Here is an 18,362-nt window from a genome sequence, read left to right as displayed (position 1 = left end):
TTTCTTATGTAATTCCATAAAAAGTAGACGCGCCATAATTATGGTGGTGAACAAAACGTGATTGACTTGTATTTTTAAATCAATTTAACTGAGGAAGAATGAAAAGTTTGTGTAATCTTTCAATAATGGATTGTATCCTGATTTTGTAGTAAAATTTTCATACTCTGCATATTCTTTCATGAATTGAGATGATTTCATGACGAGTGATCCTCTTAGGCCACCTTGATCTTGACAAACTTTGCTGTAAACTTGTTGCATGATATTGAAGTCGGTGGCAAAGAAAATATCACACTCTCCTTTTGGAACTAGATACGATCTGAATGCATGTGACTCTATGGAGAAATTGTCCTCTGATGAGATATCTTCAGGACTTAGAAAGAGTGTTCGTTTCTCTCTGATCTTTCTTAATAAATTAGAGGTTTTCATGAATTTGAATTTCTTTTGTACGAGTGGTCTGTTGCTTTCTCCAGATTCATCTGTTCCCAAGTAGTCAAAATCGGCACAAATAAAGTGGTGTTTTGGGAAATTTTGTTGTAATTTTTCAATAATTTGTAATTGTACTGTTGGGATGTAAAATACATGGTCTCCTCCAATGGAGTTCATGAGGAGTGATCTCATCCCATTTGTGGATTTGGAAGAGAATGATTGAATCAGTTTGGTAAATGCTCCTTTAGTCTTATCCTGCAGAGAGGTGTAGGTAAAATTAGGAGAAAATTTGGTTTTTGTGTTAGAAGTCTCAATAACCCCAGCCAGCGTCAAATATCTAATAATTAACTCGTCTCTACAATCAAGGTAAACTTCCTCATAGTAATTTTTACCCTTATCGAAAAATACATGACATTCCTTAACATTTCCATCAGCATCAATTGAAATCTTATCGTGAGCACAATTGTCCAAAACTTCCATAGCAATAACGTGGCATTCATCCTGCTCCACTTGTTTCCAATCCATAAACGAGTCGTGATGTAATTTGAGTTTTCCATTGGTTACATGATGAGCACATCTGATTTTCTGTTGCTCGTGTAATTGTGAAGAAATTTCAATAATGTGATATTCTGTATTCTTGTAAATTTCTGGATAATCAGTCTCCAAATAATCCAAAATATTTCTGCAACAAGTGCCCATACCGCCACCCATTTCATAAATCTTCAAAGGTCTATCCAAAGATTGATTAATAGATGATCCATATTGTGTTTTCAAAATGTGTTCTGCCACTGCAATACCATAGTAAGGTTGAAATATTTCGATTGGAGTACCCCAACTTTGTGGACCTCTTTGATACAATTCAGATAAATTTTCCAAGTAATCCAAATGATCTTCTAATTCAGTAAATGGTAAAATTGTTTGTTCTTCTCTTGGAAGAGTATTATTTAAAAGTAATTCTTCAAAGGCTTCGGATGATGAAATTTCTCCCACATTTTCCTTTCCTTCAAACAATGGATGACTGATAATTAATTCATGACTCTTGTTGAAGTATCCATATTCTGGATTATATAATGAATCATGAATGAAATCTCTGACCAATTCTGTTCCTTTAAAATTGTATCCTCGCTTATAAGAGTTCCCATGAAAATCTCTATTCTTTGAAGAATTCAATAGAGAAAATCCTAATGCTCCACTTCCCTTCCTAATACTACTTTCTATATGTTGAACTCCTCTTCTAGATAATACCGAAGAAGAAGCTGAATTCGATGAGAAAGCAACAACTTTTTCATTATTTTTTTTCTTATTAGAAATTTGATATTAAATTCTTCATCAAATAGTCATTATTCCGAACAAATTTAATTTATCATGTAATCTGGTCCAACGATGGTGAAAAAGCTCTTCTCATCATTATATTTGAAATATTCAAATATTTCTCATCAAATAATGAATATTCTCTCGATCCGAATTTTGTCTTGTTCAACAAAAATATTTTTATTTTTGACCTTCAAAAAAAATGAGTATCGATCTCCTTCATCTTCAAGAACAAGTTTTTAAAGATCCAAAGGCTTATAAAGATGATTTCCTCCTTCAATTGAAACACTTGGAAAATCAAACCGAAGTTGCAAAATTGAGACCAGCCGATGATGCTAAATATTTTGTCAAATTGTTGCAATTTTTGAGTGTTGCTTGCAAAGTTTATAAAGCAGAAACCAAAACTGCAGCACCAATGATTTTGGATTTGTTGGAAACAAAACAATTAGAATTAGAACCAAAATTGAGAAGACAACTTGCTATCACACTCATTGCTTTCCGTAATAACGACATTCTTGACTCTAAAACTTTAATACCAGTATTATTTAAACTTTTCCGAGTACATGATAAGACTCTTAGAAGTATGGTTTATAAACACATTCTCTCCGATATTACTAAAATCAATATGAAGAAGAAGAATCCTAATGTAAATAGATCATTGCAAAACTTTGTCTTTTCCATGTTGAAAGATTCATTCCGTATTGCTGCAAAGAAGAGTTTGCAACTTTTAATTACACTTTATAGAAGAGGTATTTGGAATGATGATAGATGTGTCAATGTTATTTCCCAATCATGTTTTGCTGAAGATACTGCTCTTGTTGTTATTGCACTTAAATTCTTCTTGGGTGAATTAGTTGATGAAGCTGAAGAAGATGAAGACGGAACAAAACAAAAATCAGATGATAGAGATCTTGGTCACTTGATTAGAGATTTAAAGTTTAAAGTTAACAATATTCACTCTAAAAAGACAAAGAAAAAGGAAAACAAATTTAAGAAAGCTCTCAAACAACTTAAAAAGAAGGATAAACATAAGGAAAAGGGTATGGAAATTGAATCATTGAACGTTCTCAACATGTTGAATGATCCACAAGGTTTCTCTGAAAAACTCTTTGCTAAATTGAAGAGTTCAAATGACAAATTTGAAGTAAGAATTTTAATGTTGGACGTTATTTCAAGATGTGTTTCCTCAAATCAATTAGTTCTTCTCAATTTTTATCCTTTCATTCAAAAATATTTACTCCCTGCCCAAGCCAGTAAGTTTTGTGACATTTTAATTTCTGATATATTTCAATTTTTTAGATGTTACCAAGATTCTTGCCATTACTGCCCAATCAGTTCACGATTTTGTTCCTCCTGATGTTATTCATCCAGTCGTCATGACTATTGCTAACAATTTTGCTAATGACCATTCCAAACCAGAAGTTATTGCAGCTGGTTTGAATACAATTAGAGTTATTTGTTCAAGACAACCAAGAGTTATGACCAAGACCCTCTTGAGAGATTTATCTCAATATTCTAAACATAAGGATAAACAAGTTTTCCATGCTGCTAGAGGTATTATAACACTCTTCAGAGAACTTTCTCCAAAGATGTTGAACAAGAAAGACAGAGGTAAAGATCACGATCCTGAAGCAGTCATTCCAGAATTTGGTACTCAAAGAGTTGCTGAAGGTGTTGATGGCATTGAATTATTGGAAGAATACAATAAGAGAAAGGAATCTGAAAAGGATCTCATGGCTGTTGATGGTGAAGATTCTGATGAAGAAGGTGAATGGATTGATGTTCCAAGCGACGGTGAAGATGATGTCAATATTGCTATGGATGACTCTGATGATTCTGAGGGATCTGATAACGAGGAAGGTGGTGAATTGTTGAACTTGGAAGATGTTTTCGAATTGGACAGTGAAGAAGAAGAAGTCATTGAAGATGGTGAACAAGCTTCAGAGGAACCAAAGGGCCCAAGAATTGATCAAACCAGAATTCTTACACAAGAAGACTTTGAGTTGATTAAGAAACTCAAAAAGAGCAAGGAAATGGAAAAGCTTATGGGTAAGAAGAGAAAGAGAGAAACCCCAATCTTTAGCAATGAAAATGTTGACGAAGATGATATTGGTGACATTTCTAAGGGTGACGATTCAGACAATGAATTTGAACCAGAAAAGAAGAAATTCAACAGAAGAAAGTGGGAACAACCTGGAGAAACTCAAAAGCAAAAGAAGAAGAACAAGCCATACATGATGTTGAAGATGTCCAGAAACGTCAGACACAAGAATACCATGGGTCAAAACGAAAAGAAGTGGAAGAAGGCACTCTCAGACAAGAGACAATTGAAACACAAACTCAAACATCGATAAATTATTATACTTTCTGTAAATTATCTGTTCTAAAAAACACTAAACGCGACCTGTACTAGGGTAGGCAAGACTAATTTGTTACGACCAAAAGCTTCATTTGCTTGTAGTGTTTGAAGGTTCATCAACTGCTCAACAGCCGCAGTAAGGAGCCGTAGTGCAGAATCGTGTTTTGTTTTTTTAAGGCAATAAACATGCACAAAGTCTGTGAATATTAAAGATGCCTTAAAAAAACAAAACACTCAACAATATGAAATCCATCTTCATTATTGCTGCCTTACTCATTGCTGCTCTTGCTAGCGTCAATGCTCAATACATGAGAACCACCTTGTACAAGGATTCAACATGTACTGCTTCTCCAGCTTACTTGGATATGTATGTTAAAACTGACAATTGCGCCAGCTCGATTGTTCCAGTGACTTGTGTCAATTCCACATCTGTTTACACCTCTCTTGCATGTGCTTCTGCTGTCCCAGTTGGTGGTAAGAACACTTTGCAAGTCAACATTTATGCTGATAACACCTGTGGAGCCATCTCCATCTCACAAATCTTGCCAATTGACACATGTATTTCATCTACTGATGGTTCAAGCATGAAGAGTACTGGATGTAAGACTATGACTCTCTACTCTGATGCTGACTGTAAGACTGTTAAGAACACTGTTGATTATGCTGCTTTCAATGGTGTCTGTAATTTGGGTACCAAGTACTTGTGTAACAATGCTCAAAAGATTGGTCTTACCACTGTTGTAATGATGGTTGCTGCTTTGCTTTCCATTGTTTTTTAAATAAATTAAATGCCTTAAATATATTATATGAACATGTTTTTTCACAACTTTTCCCTATGCTTTACTGTAGTTGTTGTTGTTTGATATGTAGTTATATTAAAGGGTGAATATTGCTTTCCTTTTTGAGGTTTTTGAATGGTGTTGACATGTTGTTAGTAACAAGTGAAGTGTAAATGGAGATGGATTACGTGGTACGTATTTCAGTTGCTCAAAATAATTGTGAATGGTGGTATGTAATTCTTTACAAAATTAAAACTGCCCACAGCTCGGTTTTTACGCTGGTGTTTTTTCAATTGTATTGGTGCATGAGAATCTGTGTGAGAAGATTCAAGAATCCGTCAAACCAGTGCGATGACAGGTGCGAATGAAATTTGGCCTTTGAAACTTGGGGAAATAACTCGAAAATTAGTCCACAACATCAAAATCCAAAACATAGTAGTACTAACATACTAAAACCACCTCTTTAGGATGGTTTCATGTAGGTTTTGGAGAATATGGATTGGTGTTAGAATTACAGTACTTTAACCTATGGGTTAGAGTTGGCTTTCAACCAACACGAATATAAGACAAATAAAAATTTAGCTTGTTGTTGTTAAAAATTCTTGTTTTATTTTTGTGGGTTGGAAGCAAGCTGGAAAGTGGGAAATAAATTTTTTCCTCAACTGATGGGTAAATTTTGAATCTAGTGAACGTTAACCACACAAGCAAACAAACCAGCTAGAAATTGCCAGCTGTGGGTTACCTTTAATTTTGTAAAGAATTGGATGAGATATTGTAATTTGTGTATTGAATGAATTTACAACCTTTTTCACTGAACGAAATGTAAGGAAGGAAATATTCGAAACCTAAATTTCTTCGAGTTGTCACATTTCATGTAGGAATTGAGTTGGAAAAGTTTCCTTTTACATTTTATTTCAATAATTGCATCTTACACTCGTTGTAACCACTTGTCACATTAGTGAAGCCACATGAAATTAATGAACTTGCACTTTCGAATAAATTCAACAAAACTTTCAACTCATTTCTTCACTCAAAAAAACAAACAATCTCAAGAAAATGAAAACTATCATTCTCTCCATTGTCCTCTTTGCTCTCATTGCCATCACATCAGTCAGTGGTCAATACATCAGATCTTCCCTCTTCACTGACTCCAAGTGTTCAAGCTCTCTCCCAATGTTGGATCTCTACACTCCAACTTCTAACTGTACTTCCAACCCAACCTGTACTGGTAGTAACACCACCTCACTCTATACCACTAGTCAATGTACTTCAACTGTTCCTTCCATTGGTTCCAAGAATACTTTACAATTATCAATTTATTCTGACACTACTTGTGCTACTTCCAATTTAGTTGTCTCACAAATCTTCCCATTGGATACTTGTGTTGTTATTCCAGGTGCTGGTTCTTATAAGAGTACTGCCTGTAGATATTTGACTGTTTATTATGATAGTGCCTGTTCAAGTGTTAAACAAACTGTTGATTATTCTGCATATAATGGAGTTTGTCTTTCTGGAACTAAATATGTTTGTTCTGGTGCTGAAAAGATGATTGGATCAAGCATTTTGATTGCATTGATGATTATTGTTTCATTCTTTGTTTAAATAAATAGTAGATTATTAGAAAGTTTGTGTTTTGTAAATTGTTAACTAGATTTCTGATAGAGTTGAAGAGTGAATGATTAAGAAAGTGAATGGCTACGGCCATATCACGATGAATGCACCTCATCCCGTCCGATTTGAGAAGTTAAGCATCGTCGAGCCACATCAGTACTGAGGTTGGAGACAACTTGGGAACCTGTGGTGCTGTAGTCTTTTGTTTTCTTCAACAAATATCACTTTAACTCAAATTTTTTGTTCGATTCAAGATCTTTACAATGAGAATTTAATATTTGGCGGGAATGTAAATTTCCTTAATTGAACAATCATAACAATTCAAAAACAACAGTAAAAAAAGATTTATAGAGGACACCTCTCCAACTTCAATTCTTCTTCCTCCGATGATCAAATCCTCTCCATTCCCTAAATATTTCATCATCTTCATCATTCTTCCTCTTATTTCACTATTAATATTAAATAATCATGAAATAATTTGTTTTCCTCATGTCCAAGCTTATCAAATCCTCAATCGGGCAGAGGATGTCTATCAGAGATGGCTCAGCCCGAACCTTGTGAAAAATCCATCCATCCAACAAGGTATTCCAACTGGTCATGCCGATAATTGGGGATCCATGAGTGAGAACCATCAAGAGTATTGGGATTATGAGAGGGTATTGAATGATCGGTTGAATGAAACTCAAGGATATGCCCTTAAAATGTTCAAGAATGAAACCATGGAAGGAATGGTTGCCTATCAGTATATGAATTTATTTCACACAGAACCAAAGGCCATGTTCTTTTCTGCTTGGTCTAAGGCAGTGAATGTTACAGGTGTGGGGGATGATGGTTACAGTTTCTATATTGATGTGACCTATACGGATTGGAAATCATTGTGGGGTCAGCAAGTTCACTTCTCTGTTGGAAGTCATGATTGGGAATATAAGTATGGTGTGATATTTCCAGAGAAACCCATTCTATTCTTAACTATTTATTGTATATTTAGGTGGGGTCATACTGGAACTGTCTATTTTGATGATATCTTTGTTGGTGAGCTCAAGACTAATTTGGTTACTAAATTTGATAAATCTTTCACTGTGGCAAGAGTTCCAGAATCGTTACCACCAATAGATTTAAGCAAACGGATTAGAAAGATTGAGAGTGGGAATGGATTGGCTCTTTCATTCGATTCTGAATATGGAAGTATTATTGGAACAAGTATTAATGGGACTGAATTGTCACCACTTTCGGATTTCTATGTTGGTGGAGTGTTTGTGAAAGATTTCAATAGTCAGCAATCAAATAATGCTTCTTTCATTTTAATGACTGGTTCAGTTTTGAATAATTCAGATTCGTCAACACTTGAGGTGAATTCAAGAAATAGTGAACTGATGTTATCAACAAAAACCACATACAGGGCAACAAATCTTTCCATTGATATTGAGTGTATTATTGAGAATATTGATTCACAACAATCAGAAAGAGCTTTGACTGTTTATATTGGCATTCCAATCTCTGATTTTTCCATGAATTGGTTATGGGGAGATTTTATTAGAATGTCAAGATCTGTAAAAGAAACAAGCTCTGAATTTTCCTCTTTGACAACCTTTGGAAATCTTGGATCCAATAATGGTCTTATTGGTTTGTATCCTTTAGCAGCTTTGGCTACTCGAATGGTTAACTCTTCAAATGTTGGAATAGGAATTGGAGTGCCAGCAGACAAGCCAAGAATATTCAGATTGGCATTCAATCCTGGCACTAGATTATTATATGTGGCATTTGACATTGGGTTAAGTGCTCTTCAAACTCTATCGCCTAATAAGGCAACTGTTCAGTTGAGTTTATTTAAATTGTCAAAAACTGAGGATTCATTTGGAAAACCATTGGCTTATCCTTTCAGATCAGCCATTGATGATTACTCCTTGATATTCCCAGATTACTTTAAAGTAAGAATTCCAAATTCACAACAAGGATTATGGGTAGCTTTCAGTGATTTAACACAAATTGAAAAGATAGAAGATTTTGGAATTGGTGTTCATCAAATTGGAGATTCAGATAGAGATATTCCATTTGGAGCGCAACACAATATTAGAACCTTCAGATATTTGACAGAATCTTCATCTGCTTATATTCATCTTCAAAGATTTTCACCTCAAACAGATCCTTCCAATTACACGCAAGTAATTCAGGCAACAATTGATTGTGGAAATAATTCAGCACTCATTGAATACGATAGAGTTCAGTGTCAGACAGCGCTAGTGAGTGGAATTAAGAACAAGAATGGGTTTTACAATTATCAGGATGTTGACTATCCGTGGTGTACAAAACCTTGTGCTGTCTTCATTGTAAACTCACAGCCAGGAATTAGAGCCAAGCCACCAATTCCATTGAATTATCTGAGTAAGGAAGAATCTGAATGGAATGAGGATGCAAGGAATATCTACCTCAATCCTCAACATAAGTTTCATAATTTGAGTGGAGAATTCTTTGATTCATGGGGTAGTAATGGCTACGAATTGGATTTCAGTCAAGATCACTTGTCAGTCCTCAATCAATCACATCTGTGCTTCACATATTACAACTCTAGAGTAGGAATGGTTGAATGGTTCTCTTCCATAGATTATGTAGATATGATCACCAAATTCTTGCATGAACATGGTGGATTGGGAATGAGTAATGGAGTTCTTTCTGAATACTTTTTCGGATTTAACATGATTGACAATTTGGGAACAGAAGTAGTTTGGATTAATTATAATAATGCTAAGTATGCACCTTATTCTGAAGCCAAGTTGAGTTTTATACGAACTTTGGCCTATAAGAAACCATATAGTACTATCCTTAATGTGAAATTCTCAATGATTAATTTGGAATTTGTGGAAACATATTTCAGACATTGTGCATTCTATGCCATTTATCCATCATTCTTCTCTGCAGATGCCATGAATTCAAGATATTGGGATAATCCATTGTTGTATAACCCACACAGAGAGCTCTTTAAAAAGTACATTCCTCTCATTAAGAAACTAAACGAAAATGGATGGGAACCAGATAATGGAGTTAGAATTTACGTGGAAAATGTAGACGTTGATGGACCAGTGGTTTCTGAATCGACACCAAGTGTTATAGTTGAGAGATATTCAACATGGCCCCAAACTCTACTTCTCACTTCATTCTTTAGTCTTTCCTTAACTGGAAATAGTAATGTGAGTATTGAGATTGATACTAGAAGAGTGCTGAGGGAAGATATTCCATTATCGAGTGTGAATTGCACTGGATTAGAAGCAAATATGGTATTTGACAATATTACCTTTCCTGTCTTGGTTCACAATTCAACAACCAATTGTTCAGTTTTGAGATTGGGCATTCCAATGGAAAAGGTAATGAAAGGTGTTGGATTGAATGGAATTTCACAATTAATATCCATTCCATTCAAGTGGAATATTGTGGAACAGCTAAACCCAATATCTTCTCCTCAACCAATTTCAAATAGCACAGCCAACAACTCAACCAATGTGCCAACGCCATCTCCAACACATTCCAGTTACCCTGTCAACAAGCCAATACCTTCACCAATTAAGTCCTCACACTTGGGAAACTTGACGATTAATAGCTCTAAAAAAGTGCATCTGAATTGGATAGTAATTGTAATTGTCTTGATGAATTTGAGTATAAATTGAGTGTGGAATACCTTATTTATAGGATTAATTGTACAAATTTAAATCAGAAATTGGATTACCATAGAAATGTCTCCAACTGTGTGGAATCTTCCATTCAATAGAGTCCAATGTTTCAAATGGAAGTGTTCCCTTATTATTGTTCTTGATAAATGGTAAAATAATTTCTCCAGTCACAACTCTACATAATGCAGTACCATGAATTGAGTTTTCTCCTTCATTACAAATCATAAAGACAATAGCTCTGTTCAACTTTCTAACTTGTCCATTACTTTCACCATTCTTTCCAAAAGTTTCTTGATTTTCCATTAATTTAGCATTTACACCTGAAACAAATAGTGGATACTTTTGTCTGTCGAGTTTTGGAATATTTGAAAGATATTGATCATGTGGGAAGGTTGTTTCATCTACTACATTTACATCACATGAGAGAGTTGCCAAACCAAATTCAAGTGGCTTTTCTTGTAAAAATTGAATAAAGCTATCATCTTGCAATCCTGCATTAGCAGAGCTCAAAATAATGAGATTTTGCAAACTCTTCAAAAAGTAATCATCATTTCCTTGAGCTAACCACTCATTAAGATCTCTGACAAAAAGTGTTGGATAAATTATAATAGAACGACAGTGAATCAAAACAATATTTGATCCAACTTTTTCTTCTGGTTTTCCAGGAGTGTGGAATTGCAAAGAGTAAACTTCAAGAGCAGAGTGCACCTCTCCAACATGATTATCTCTATGATGAACATATGGATCATTACCAACACAATGCAACAAGAATCCTGTCTCTAAATATCCCAATTTACTAATATGAGCACATTTCGAATTATAAAAAGTTGAAATCATAAAATCCATAGCCAATTGTCCAACATTTCCGATACTAGGTACGGAGATCATACAAAACTCAGCTTGTTGTAACAATTGTTTGATCTCAACATCCGATGATACATCACCAGTAGAAGAAGAATGGAATGGGAAGAATTTCATTGTCTTGTTGTATAATATTTTTTTTTAGATTTTAATTCCCAAAGCCTAAAAATGTTTCTCATCACACTAAATTAAATTCAATATTAAATATTAAATATTTAATTATTTAATAATCGGATCATGCTACTTTAGATGTAAATTAAGAATATGTAAAATTATTTTTAATTCTTTAACTCTCACAATTTATTTAAATATATATGTTTACAAATAGATAATAATAATAATAAATAATAATATTAAATCTCCTATCAATGACATTCACATAGAATACATCCATTTCCATCCAAGAAGAATTTAGGTTCTTGCTTACAATTCTTCATCAAGGCAACACATCCCTGCAAGGAACGTTTACATCTTGCTTGATTCTTAACTCTAATCTTGAAACTTGGTGCATTGCTTAATACTTGAGCTCCGATAATTGAATCGTCTTCATCTTCTTCTGCTGAGAAGAGGGTATTTTCAAAATCTTCTGTTTGTGAGCTTGTATCATCAGTTGAGTCAGTGGAATCAGTGGATTGACTTGATGATTCTGGAGTGGTTGGATTTTCTGATGCAGTGGATGATTCTGGTTGAGTGGTTTCTTGAGAAGTTTCTGGACTAGTTGTTGAAGATGTTTCTGGTTGAGTGGTGGAAGATTCCTCTGGAGTTGGTTGTTCACTTGATGTTTCTGGAGTTGTTGGTTCAGAAGGTTCAGGAGCAATTGATTCTTCAGGTGTTGGTGTTTCAGTTGAGCTTTCTGGTTGTGGAGTTTCAGATGTTTCAGGTGAAATTGATTCCTCTGGAATTGGAGTTTCAGATACTTCTGGAGTTGGTTGATCTACAGATGTTTCAGGTGTTGGTTGACTATTAGAATCTTCTGGAACTGGTGGATCTGACACTTCTGGTGTTGGTTGTTCACTTGAAGTTTCAGGTGTTGGTTGACTAGTAGATTCTTCTGGAACAGGTTGTTCACTTGATGTTTCAGGTGTTGGCACATCAGATGTTTCTGGTGTTGGTTGTTCAGTTGATGATTCAGGTGTTGGCTGTTCACTAGATGTCTCAGGAGTAGGTTGACTAGTAGATTCTTCTGGAAATGGAGTTTCAGATACTTCTGGTGTTGGTTGACTAGTTGATTCTTCTGGTGTTGGTTGCTCACTTGAAGTTTCAGGTGTTGGTTGACTTGAAGATTCTTCTGGAATTGGAGTTTCTGTTGATGATTCAGGTGTTGGTTGCTCAGTAGAAGCTTCAGGCTCAGGTTGTTCACTTGAGGTTTCAGGTGTTGGTTGACTAGTAGATTCTTCTGGAATTGGTGTATCTGATACTTCAGGTGTAGGCTGCTCATTTGGACTTGACTCTTCAGGTGTTGGTTGACTAACTGATTGTTCTGGAGTAGGTTGCTCAGGAGCTGAGGATTCTTCAGGTGTTGGTGTTTCTAATGAAAACTCTGGTGTTGGACTTTCGTCTACTTGACAATAGACAACAAACAAAAACATCAAAATAACAAACAATGATAGGCAAAATTTAACTCTGGATCGCATTATTCTTTTTTTCTTGTTTGGTTTGATGAAAAGCAATGCAAGGGCCAATAAAAGTGAGTTGATCAAATATCTCAATAGGACCAATTTCCAAAAAAGGTTAATTTAGGTTTGAGGAAATTCTATTCCTATAGATCTTCTATTATTCAAAAGGAGTTAGAATTTCCATGTTCTTGTCCAATTTAAATAAAAAGGTAAATTACGTCAATAGTTTTTGAATCTTATTTGGTTTCTAATAAAAGTAAAACGCTGGGGCCCACTCACACCTTTTAGAAACACACATTCAAATTGAAAAGGAACCTGAAAGATCAATTATCTAACCATGTTTTCAAATAACTTGTCAATTACTGCATTCTAAATCACATTCGGATCAACAACACTTTCAGAAAATCATTGAAAATCTTGTAAATAGAACATTGCAAGAACAGTTTTTCAGAATTAACAAATTAACGTTGGAGGTACGATGATAATTGCTTTCGTCATCACTTGACCGTTGCCTTCTAGAATCCATTCAACATTTCAGTAAAAAGGAAAAACGTTTAACATTGAACCGTGCAGCTAAAAATAAAAAATTCTTGTCAATACTAGTAAAGAATTTAATTATTTAAGAGCAAAGTTGAATGGAAACAATGAAAAAAACAACATAAATTCAAACTAGAGATTGTCTACTAATCGAATATAACGTTTTTTTAGTTTCTTTTCTATCAAATAAATATCGAAAAATGTCAATTACTTATGCATTGATTGCTGAAGGAATTATCAAGAGTACAATGGATAATTCCGTCAATATTTCAGTCATTGCTGAAACATCTTGCCAAAAGACTTTGAGAATGGTCATTGAACAAAAAGTCATTCCAAAAATGGTCAATAAGGAAAATATGTCAAATTATGACAAGCTCATTCTCACTCATGAAATGTTCAATTTCTTCATCAAGAGAGAAAGATCATCTCTTGGTGATTTATTCTATGTTGTCATTAGTACACAAGATGGCAAGCAACGTATCTGTTGGAATATGATTGAATCCATGTCCACAGAATATCATCAACACAAGAAACAAGTCAACTTGACCAAGCTCATGCAATTCCACAACGATACAAACAATGACAAGATCTCCAAATTACAAAATGCAGTAGATGAAGTCAAGAATGTCATGATTATCAACATTGATAAAATTTTGGATAATCAGAAAAAGATGCACGAATTAATTGTTGAAACTGATTCGCTGAGAGAACAAGCAGAAATTTTCCAACGTGGAGGAAGAAAGCTCAAATGGGCCATGGCAAAGAGATGGATTTACATTTCTGCAGCTGTAGTGGTAACTGGTTTGGTAATTATTGGTGTGATTGCATTAATTTTGGCACTTGCCTTGTAAAATTTTTTGTAAATAGTTAAAGTATTAAATGTAAATAAAATTGTAAAGCTGACGAACTTTAATGAATTTAGAAAAGGTTTTGTAGAACTGAAATGATGGATTGCAATAGAGAATTGTATTCACTTTAGTGGATATCAAAGTTAATTAGCCAGTTTAGTTTATTTGTCACATTTCGTTTCGCATAAAAAAAATACACTAGTTCGAATTGTTCTTTTCGAAACCACACATACACAGGACACAAACTATTCTCTGTTTTACAAGTTATCATCACAATTATCTTAAAGAAAGTGGAAATAATGGGAAATTGCAATCATCATGGAAGAAACCAAACTAATGTCCCTTCTTCGAACAGTGAAGTTTCTCGTCCGAATAATTATTCGGCCAGTAATGATTTAATTCTATCTAATCCGGTGCACAATAATACTATCATCACACTTGATTCGAACAACAACGAGAAACAAAAATAGTAAGTTTCGACTTAGTTTTCATGCTTTCTAACAAATTTCAGTGATGAAATGGTCAAAATGTTGGTCATTGGAGATTCGAATTGTGGTAAAAGTTCACTTGTTTTGAAATATACAGAAGGAAAATTTGATGAAGGATTAGTTTCTACTATCGGAGTCGATTTTAAACTAAAGTATTTGAAAAAAGGAGATAAAACAATAGCAATACAAATATGGGATACTGCTGGACAGGTTTGTATTTTTTAAACCCCATTTATTTATTATAAATTCATTGAAATTACAAATAGGAAAGATATAGAACTGTAAGTGGAATGAAAATTTGGGGATTTTTGGAATTTTGCAATTTTATTTGGAAAAATTGATTTTAATAACAGATTACAAATTCATATTATAGAGGAATACCTGCTGTAATTGTGGTTTTTGATTTGACTGATGATAGGGCATTGGCAAATGTTCAAAAATGGATCAAGTAAGTAAGATTTACTATTTTAATTGGATAAATTAACCTCAATGTCATTAAATAATTTGCAATTCTGTTAAATTATTCAAATATTGATGAATAATTTGTGTAAAATTCAAATGAAATTCAATTAATTCAATACATGTGAAATTCATAGAGAAGTGAAAAAGTTCTCAGCACCCAATGTTGTTTCCATTCTAGTTGGAAATAAGGTAGATCTCACCGATAAGAGAGTCATTTCAGAAAAGATTGCTCGTGAATTTGCAATGGACAATGATATGCAATATTTTGAGACGAGTGCCAAACAGGGATTAAATTTGGATTTGATTTTTGAAACACTTGTTGATAGATTGAGATAGATAAACAGATATATCAAGTGAGTGTGAGAATACCTGACAAAAGATGATGGGCTTGATTTCAAGTTTTGAGAGTTTGGAAAAGAGTACTTTCATTTGTTTGGGTGTTAATTTTTAGAGAGAATCATCATGTTTTTATCATTGAGGAGTTTTTTCAGCTAAGATGCTACTAGGACCACAAATTTTGCTAATAAAACAATGCTACATTAATTGTTCAAAGATAATTTGAAATATTTGGGTGATTAATTTTTTAGAAATAAACAAATTAATAAACCAAAATGTTGTTCTCGATAAAATGAAAAGTGTGAAGGAAAGGTTGATAATTGGTGAAAATGATTACTACCATTGGGTACGTATCTGCGGGTCATTGATTTCGACCTTTGACCTGCTCGAACTACCTCATATAGCCTAGATTGTTTGTTCTCCTCCAGCTCCTTTCAATACACGCTGCAGGCTTCATGACTCTCAAAAATCTTTATCTTAATATTATTTTCTTTTTATCAACCAACTTGAAAGGATTCAAGTGGATGGTGGAAAAGTGAACAACTTCGGAAATTCATTGATTATCTTACCAACTTAATACTGCAAAAAATAATAGAGAATTGAATTTAATAATTTTAAATGGTTTTTTGATAAATTTATTGCTTGGTTTCTTCTTCTTCTTGTTCAGCAGCTTCTTCTTGATCACCGGCAATATTGTAGTATCTCAATTCATAAGCTCTTTGGTTTTGCTTGGAGACAACGTGCAACCAATCTCTCAAACTGTGCTTCTTGAGGTACTTCTTGGTAAGATACTTCAAATATCTCTTGGATGTCTTAACTTCAGTGAAAACATAGAGTCTGTTCAACTTCTTGTGGAATCTGACCTTATCCTTCAAGTTACCAGCCTTTCCGTCAACCTTGAACTTATCTCTAATGTATTGTTCGAAGTGATCCAAATCAAGGATACCATCTTGAACTGGGATGTGAGCATCAACGTGGAACTTGTAGGTAATTTGTCTAGTCTTCTTGACTCCCTTAACCTTCTTACCAACAACTGGTGTAGCAGCGTTTCTGACCATTGTCTGTGTTGCAACAAGAAAATAATTTAGAGGAAATTAGTTAGTAAAAAATGATGATGATATTGACGACATTACCTTTGATTATTTTTTTTTCAACAAATTTTTATAAAACTTAGGGTTGACAGTATTTTTACAATGGAAGTTTGGCAAGCAAGAAATGAGTAAAAAAAATCGATGGTATTAAAATGATGAGGAACAGCATACAGACTGGATTGGATGAAATTAATGTAATATTTGTTGGAATAGATGATCTATGGAAAGATTAAATGTATTGGATGAATAAAGCAGATATTCATATCTTTTTGATTTTTTGGAATACCATCTCGGAGGTGGAGCATATTCTAATAATTAAATAATAATGGAATTAGAATCAATCATCAATGGCTAATCACTCTATTCTCGTAAATGTACAAGAGAAAGATAACAGAAGAAAATTAATTCTTAAAATTATCATATAGTATAACTACAATCAAATAGAATAACTCTACAATTATTTAAAATTTTAACAAAACATAATTGGAATACAATTCATTCCAATAAACTGACCATTCATTCCAATAAGAAATTCAATGATATATCAAATATGTTTAACTACAACACCTTGTACCACCACGGAAGAAGAGAAAAGCAAAATTTAATAAAATTAAAATATTTTTAAAATCATCAAACAAAAAATGTTTCGTGCTTGCTCCAAATTATTGGCTCCAAGAGTCAAGACCATGACTGGTATCGTCGGTTTCCCTGCCCAACCAAGATGGAGAGAAATGATTTTAATGCTCTGTGATGACGGATTGAACAAGTTGGATTCATGCAACATTCCAAAGGGAACCTTTTTCAGAACATCAAACGAAAATAACTTTAAATATATTAGTCAAGTTTGTAGATCAACTGATGATTATCAAGTTGTTGAAGACACTTTGAACAGAGGACAAGTTGAAGAAATTATTGTTTTATTGGAAGATCAACTTGATTTAATTCCAAAGGTTGCCGAATGGAGAGCTTGGGAAATTGACGCTGATGATGTCAAATATGAAAAGGATGAAGCTATTACTCTTGAATATGACTGTGATATACCAAAGGACCACATTCCACCAAAGATGAAGTTCTTACAATGGAATGGTGTTTATGAAACTGAATTTACACCAGAAGAAGTGAAACAAATGCAAGCTGCTGCTCAACAACCACAACAATAAATACACCGAGAGAAAATAAGAATAATCAAACACACATTCCGACATGAACTAATGGACAAGAATTGAATATGATGCTATAATTTTCAACACACATTGAGAATATCATGTATTTATTTTCTTTAAATTATTTCAATCCTAAACAATACAACTGGGTCTTTAAATATTATAAATTTGATATCTTTTCTTGTTGTTTCAAGTAAGCTTAGCACAAGTGTTTTCACTTTCTGTTTTGTTGATTATCAAACAAAGAAAACAATAAAATCAATTCCAAATTTTAAAAATAAATATTTTAAAAAAATGGTCTTTGAAAAATACGATACTTGGAGAGAACACCCAAAACTCAACTTTAGCAAAGCTATCCGTAGCCCACGTAATTGGGGTCTTGTTTGGCCTGGAGCTTCTTGGGGTATTGCTGCTTTTGTTCTTTATCTTGGACTTGAAAAAGTTGGCGTTATTCCTTCATCTGGTGGACATCACGGAAACCACGGACATGGTCACGATGATAAACATCACTAAATTTTAGTAAATATATACTAGAGGGAATTAATTTATTAACGATGAAGAAAATTCACAACAACAACAATCACAAAATAACAAAAAAACTTTAAAATAATTTTAATCAATTTTATTTCATCAAGAGGAAGAAGATAATACTTGCTTGAAACATTTTGGATAGGATCAAGAAAACTATTATCTTTCCAATGATATTTGTTGCATGACAATCTGAAAATTTGACTAGACAACCAATTCTTGAGTTTCGTTTTTTCTGCTGTCTTAAAATGGCGCCAATTTCTCTTCTTTTCAAACTACAAAAA

At 33.7% G+C, this 18,362-nt stretch overlaps 11 protein-coding genes across 11 annotated transcripts; 7 read left to right on the top strand and 4 right to left on the bottom strand.

Moving 5' to 3' along the window:
• Nucleotides 1-46: 46 nt before the first annotated feature.
• On the bottom strand, nt 47-1,711 carry NAEGRDRAFT_78474 (uncharacterized protein). Its single transcript, XM_002680997.1, has one exon. The coding sequence runs from the start codon at nt 1,135-1,137 to the stop codon at nt 85-87; it is 1,053 nt and encodes a 350-aa protein (XP_002681043.1). The 5' UTR covers nt 1,138-1,711; the 3' UTR covers nt 47-84.
• A 222-nt stretch (nt 1,712-1,933) lies between these two features.
• NAEGRDRAFT_78473 (uncharacterized protein) lies at nt 1,934-4,111 on the top strand. The gene is made up of 2 exons (XM_002681146.1): nt 1,934-2,990; nt 3,037-4,111. The coding sequence occupies exons 1-2, from the start codon at nt 1,940-1,942 to the stop codon at nt 4,089-4,091; spliced, it is 2,106 nt and encodes a 701-aa protein (XP_002681192.1). The 5' UTR covers nt 1,934-1,939; the 3' UTR covers nt 4,092-4,111.
• A 227-nt stretch (nt 4,112-4,338) lies between these two features.
• NAEGRDRAFT_63564 (uncharacterized protein) lies at nt 4,339-4,875 on the top strand (the record flags this gene model as incomplete). The annotated part of the gene is made up of 1 exon (XM_002681145.1): nt 4,339-4,875. The coding sequence occupies one exon, from the start codon at nt 4,339-4,341 to the stop codon at nt 4,873-4,875; it is 537 nt and encodes a 178-aa protein (XP_002681191.1).
• A 1,056-nt stretch (nt 4,876-5,931) lies between these two features.
• NAEGRDRAFT_63563 (uncharacterized protein) lies at nt 5,932-6,477 on the top strand (the record flags this gene model as incomplete). The annotated part of the gene is made up of 1 exon (XM_002681144.1): nt 5,932-6,477. One exon carries the CDS (start codon nt 5,932-5,934, stop codon nt 6,475-6,477), a length of 546 nt encoding a protein of 181 aa, XP_002681190.1.
• A 626-nt stretch (nt 6,478-7,103) lies between these two features.
• On the top strand, nt 7,104-10,068 carry NAEGRDRAFT_63562 (uncharacterized protein; the record flags this gene model as incomplete). Its single annotated transcript, XM_002681143.1, has 2 exons — nt 7,104-9,855; nt 9,959-10,068. 2 exons carry the CDS (start codon nt 7,104-7,106, stop codon nt 10,066-10,068), a joined length of 2,862 nt encoding a protein of 953 aa, XP_002681189.1.
• Nucleotides 10,069-10,169: 101 nt separating this feature from the next.
• NAEGRDRAFT_78472 (uncharacterized protein) lies at nt 10,170-11,135 on the bottom strand (the record flags this gene model as incomplete). The annotated part of the gene is made up of 1 exon (XM_002680996.1): nt 10,170-11,135. The coding sequence occupies exon 1, from the start codon at nt 11,124-11,126 to the stop codon at nt 10,170-10,172; it is 957 nt and encodes a 318-aa protein (XP_002681042.1). The 5' UTR covers nt 11,127-11,135.
• A 239-nt stretch (nt 11,136-11,374) lies between these two features.
• NAEGRDRAFT_63560 (uncharacterized protein) lies at nt 11,375-12,643 on the bottom strand (the record flags this gene model as incomplete). Its single annotated transcript, XM_002680995.1, has 1 exon — nt 11,375-12,643. The coding sequence occupies one exon, from the start codon at nt 12,641-12,643 to the stop codon at nt 11,375-11,377; it is 1,269 nt and encodes a 422-aa protein (XP_002681041.1).
• Nucleotides 12,644-13,272: 629 nt separating this feature from the next.
• NAEGRDRAFT_78471 (synaptobrevin/VAMP protein) lies at nt 13,273-14,073 on the top strand. The gene has a single exon (XM_002681142.1). The coding sequence runs from the start codon at nt 13,363-13,365 to the stop codon at nt 14,011-14,013; it is 651 nt and encodes a 216-aa protein (XP_002681188.1). The 5' UTR covers nt 13,273-13,362; the 3' UTR covers nt 14,014-14,073.
• Nucleotides 14,074-14,528: 455 nt separating this feature from the next.
• Nucleotides 14,529-15,296, top strand: NAEGRDRAFT_60325 (rab family small GTPase; the record flags this gene model as incomplete). The annotated part of the gene is made up of 4 exons (XM_002681141.1): nt 14,529-14,708; nt 14,765-14,779; nt 14,852-14,946; nt 15,095-15,296. 4 exons carry the CDS (start codon nt 14,529-14,531, stop codon nt 15,294-15,296), a joined length of 492 nt encoding a protein of 163 aa, XP_002681187.1.
• Nucleotides 15,297-15,903: 607 nt separating this feature from the next.
• Nucleotides 15,904-16,436, bottom strand: NAEGRDRAFT_78470 (60S ribosomal protein L22). Its single transcript, XM_002680994.1, has 2 exons — nt 16,430-16,436; nt 15,904-16,357 (listed from the first exon to the last, which is right to left on the bottom strand). Exon 2 carries the CDS (start codon nt 16,352-16,354, stop codon nt 15,932-15,934), a length of 423 nt encoding a protein of 140 aa, XP_002681040.1. The 5' UTR covers nt 16,355-16,357; nt 16,430-16,436; the 3' UTR covers nt 15,904-15,931.
• A 592-nt stretch (nt 16,437-17,028) lies between these two features.
• Nucleotides 17,029-17,714, top strand: NAEGRDRAFT_78469 (NADH-ubiquinone oxidoreductase; the record flags this gene model as incomplete). The annotated part of the gene is made up of 1 exon (XM_002681140.1): nt 17,029-17,714. One exon carries the CDS (start codon nt 17,029-17,031, stop codon nt 17,545-17,547), a length of 519 nt encoding a protein of 172 aa, XP_002681186.1. The 3' UTR covers nt 17,548-17,714.
• Between the last annotated feature and the right edge of the window lie 648 nt (nt 17,715-18,362).

The sequence above is a fragment of the Naegleria gruberi genome, assembly GCF_000004985.1.
Source record: "Naegleria gruberi genomic scaffold NAEGRscaffold_7, whole genome shotgun sequence".
Taxonomy (NCBI): Eukaryota; Heterolobosea; class Eutetramitea; order Acrasida; family Naegleriidae; genus Naegleria; species Naegleria gruberi.
This window is presented reverse-complemented; position numbering and strand designations above follow the sequence as displayed.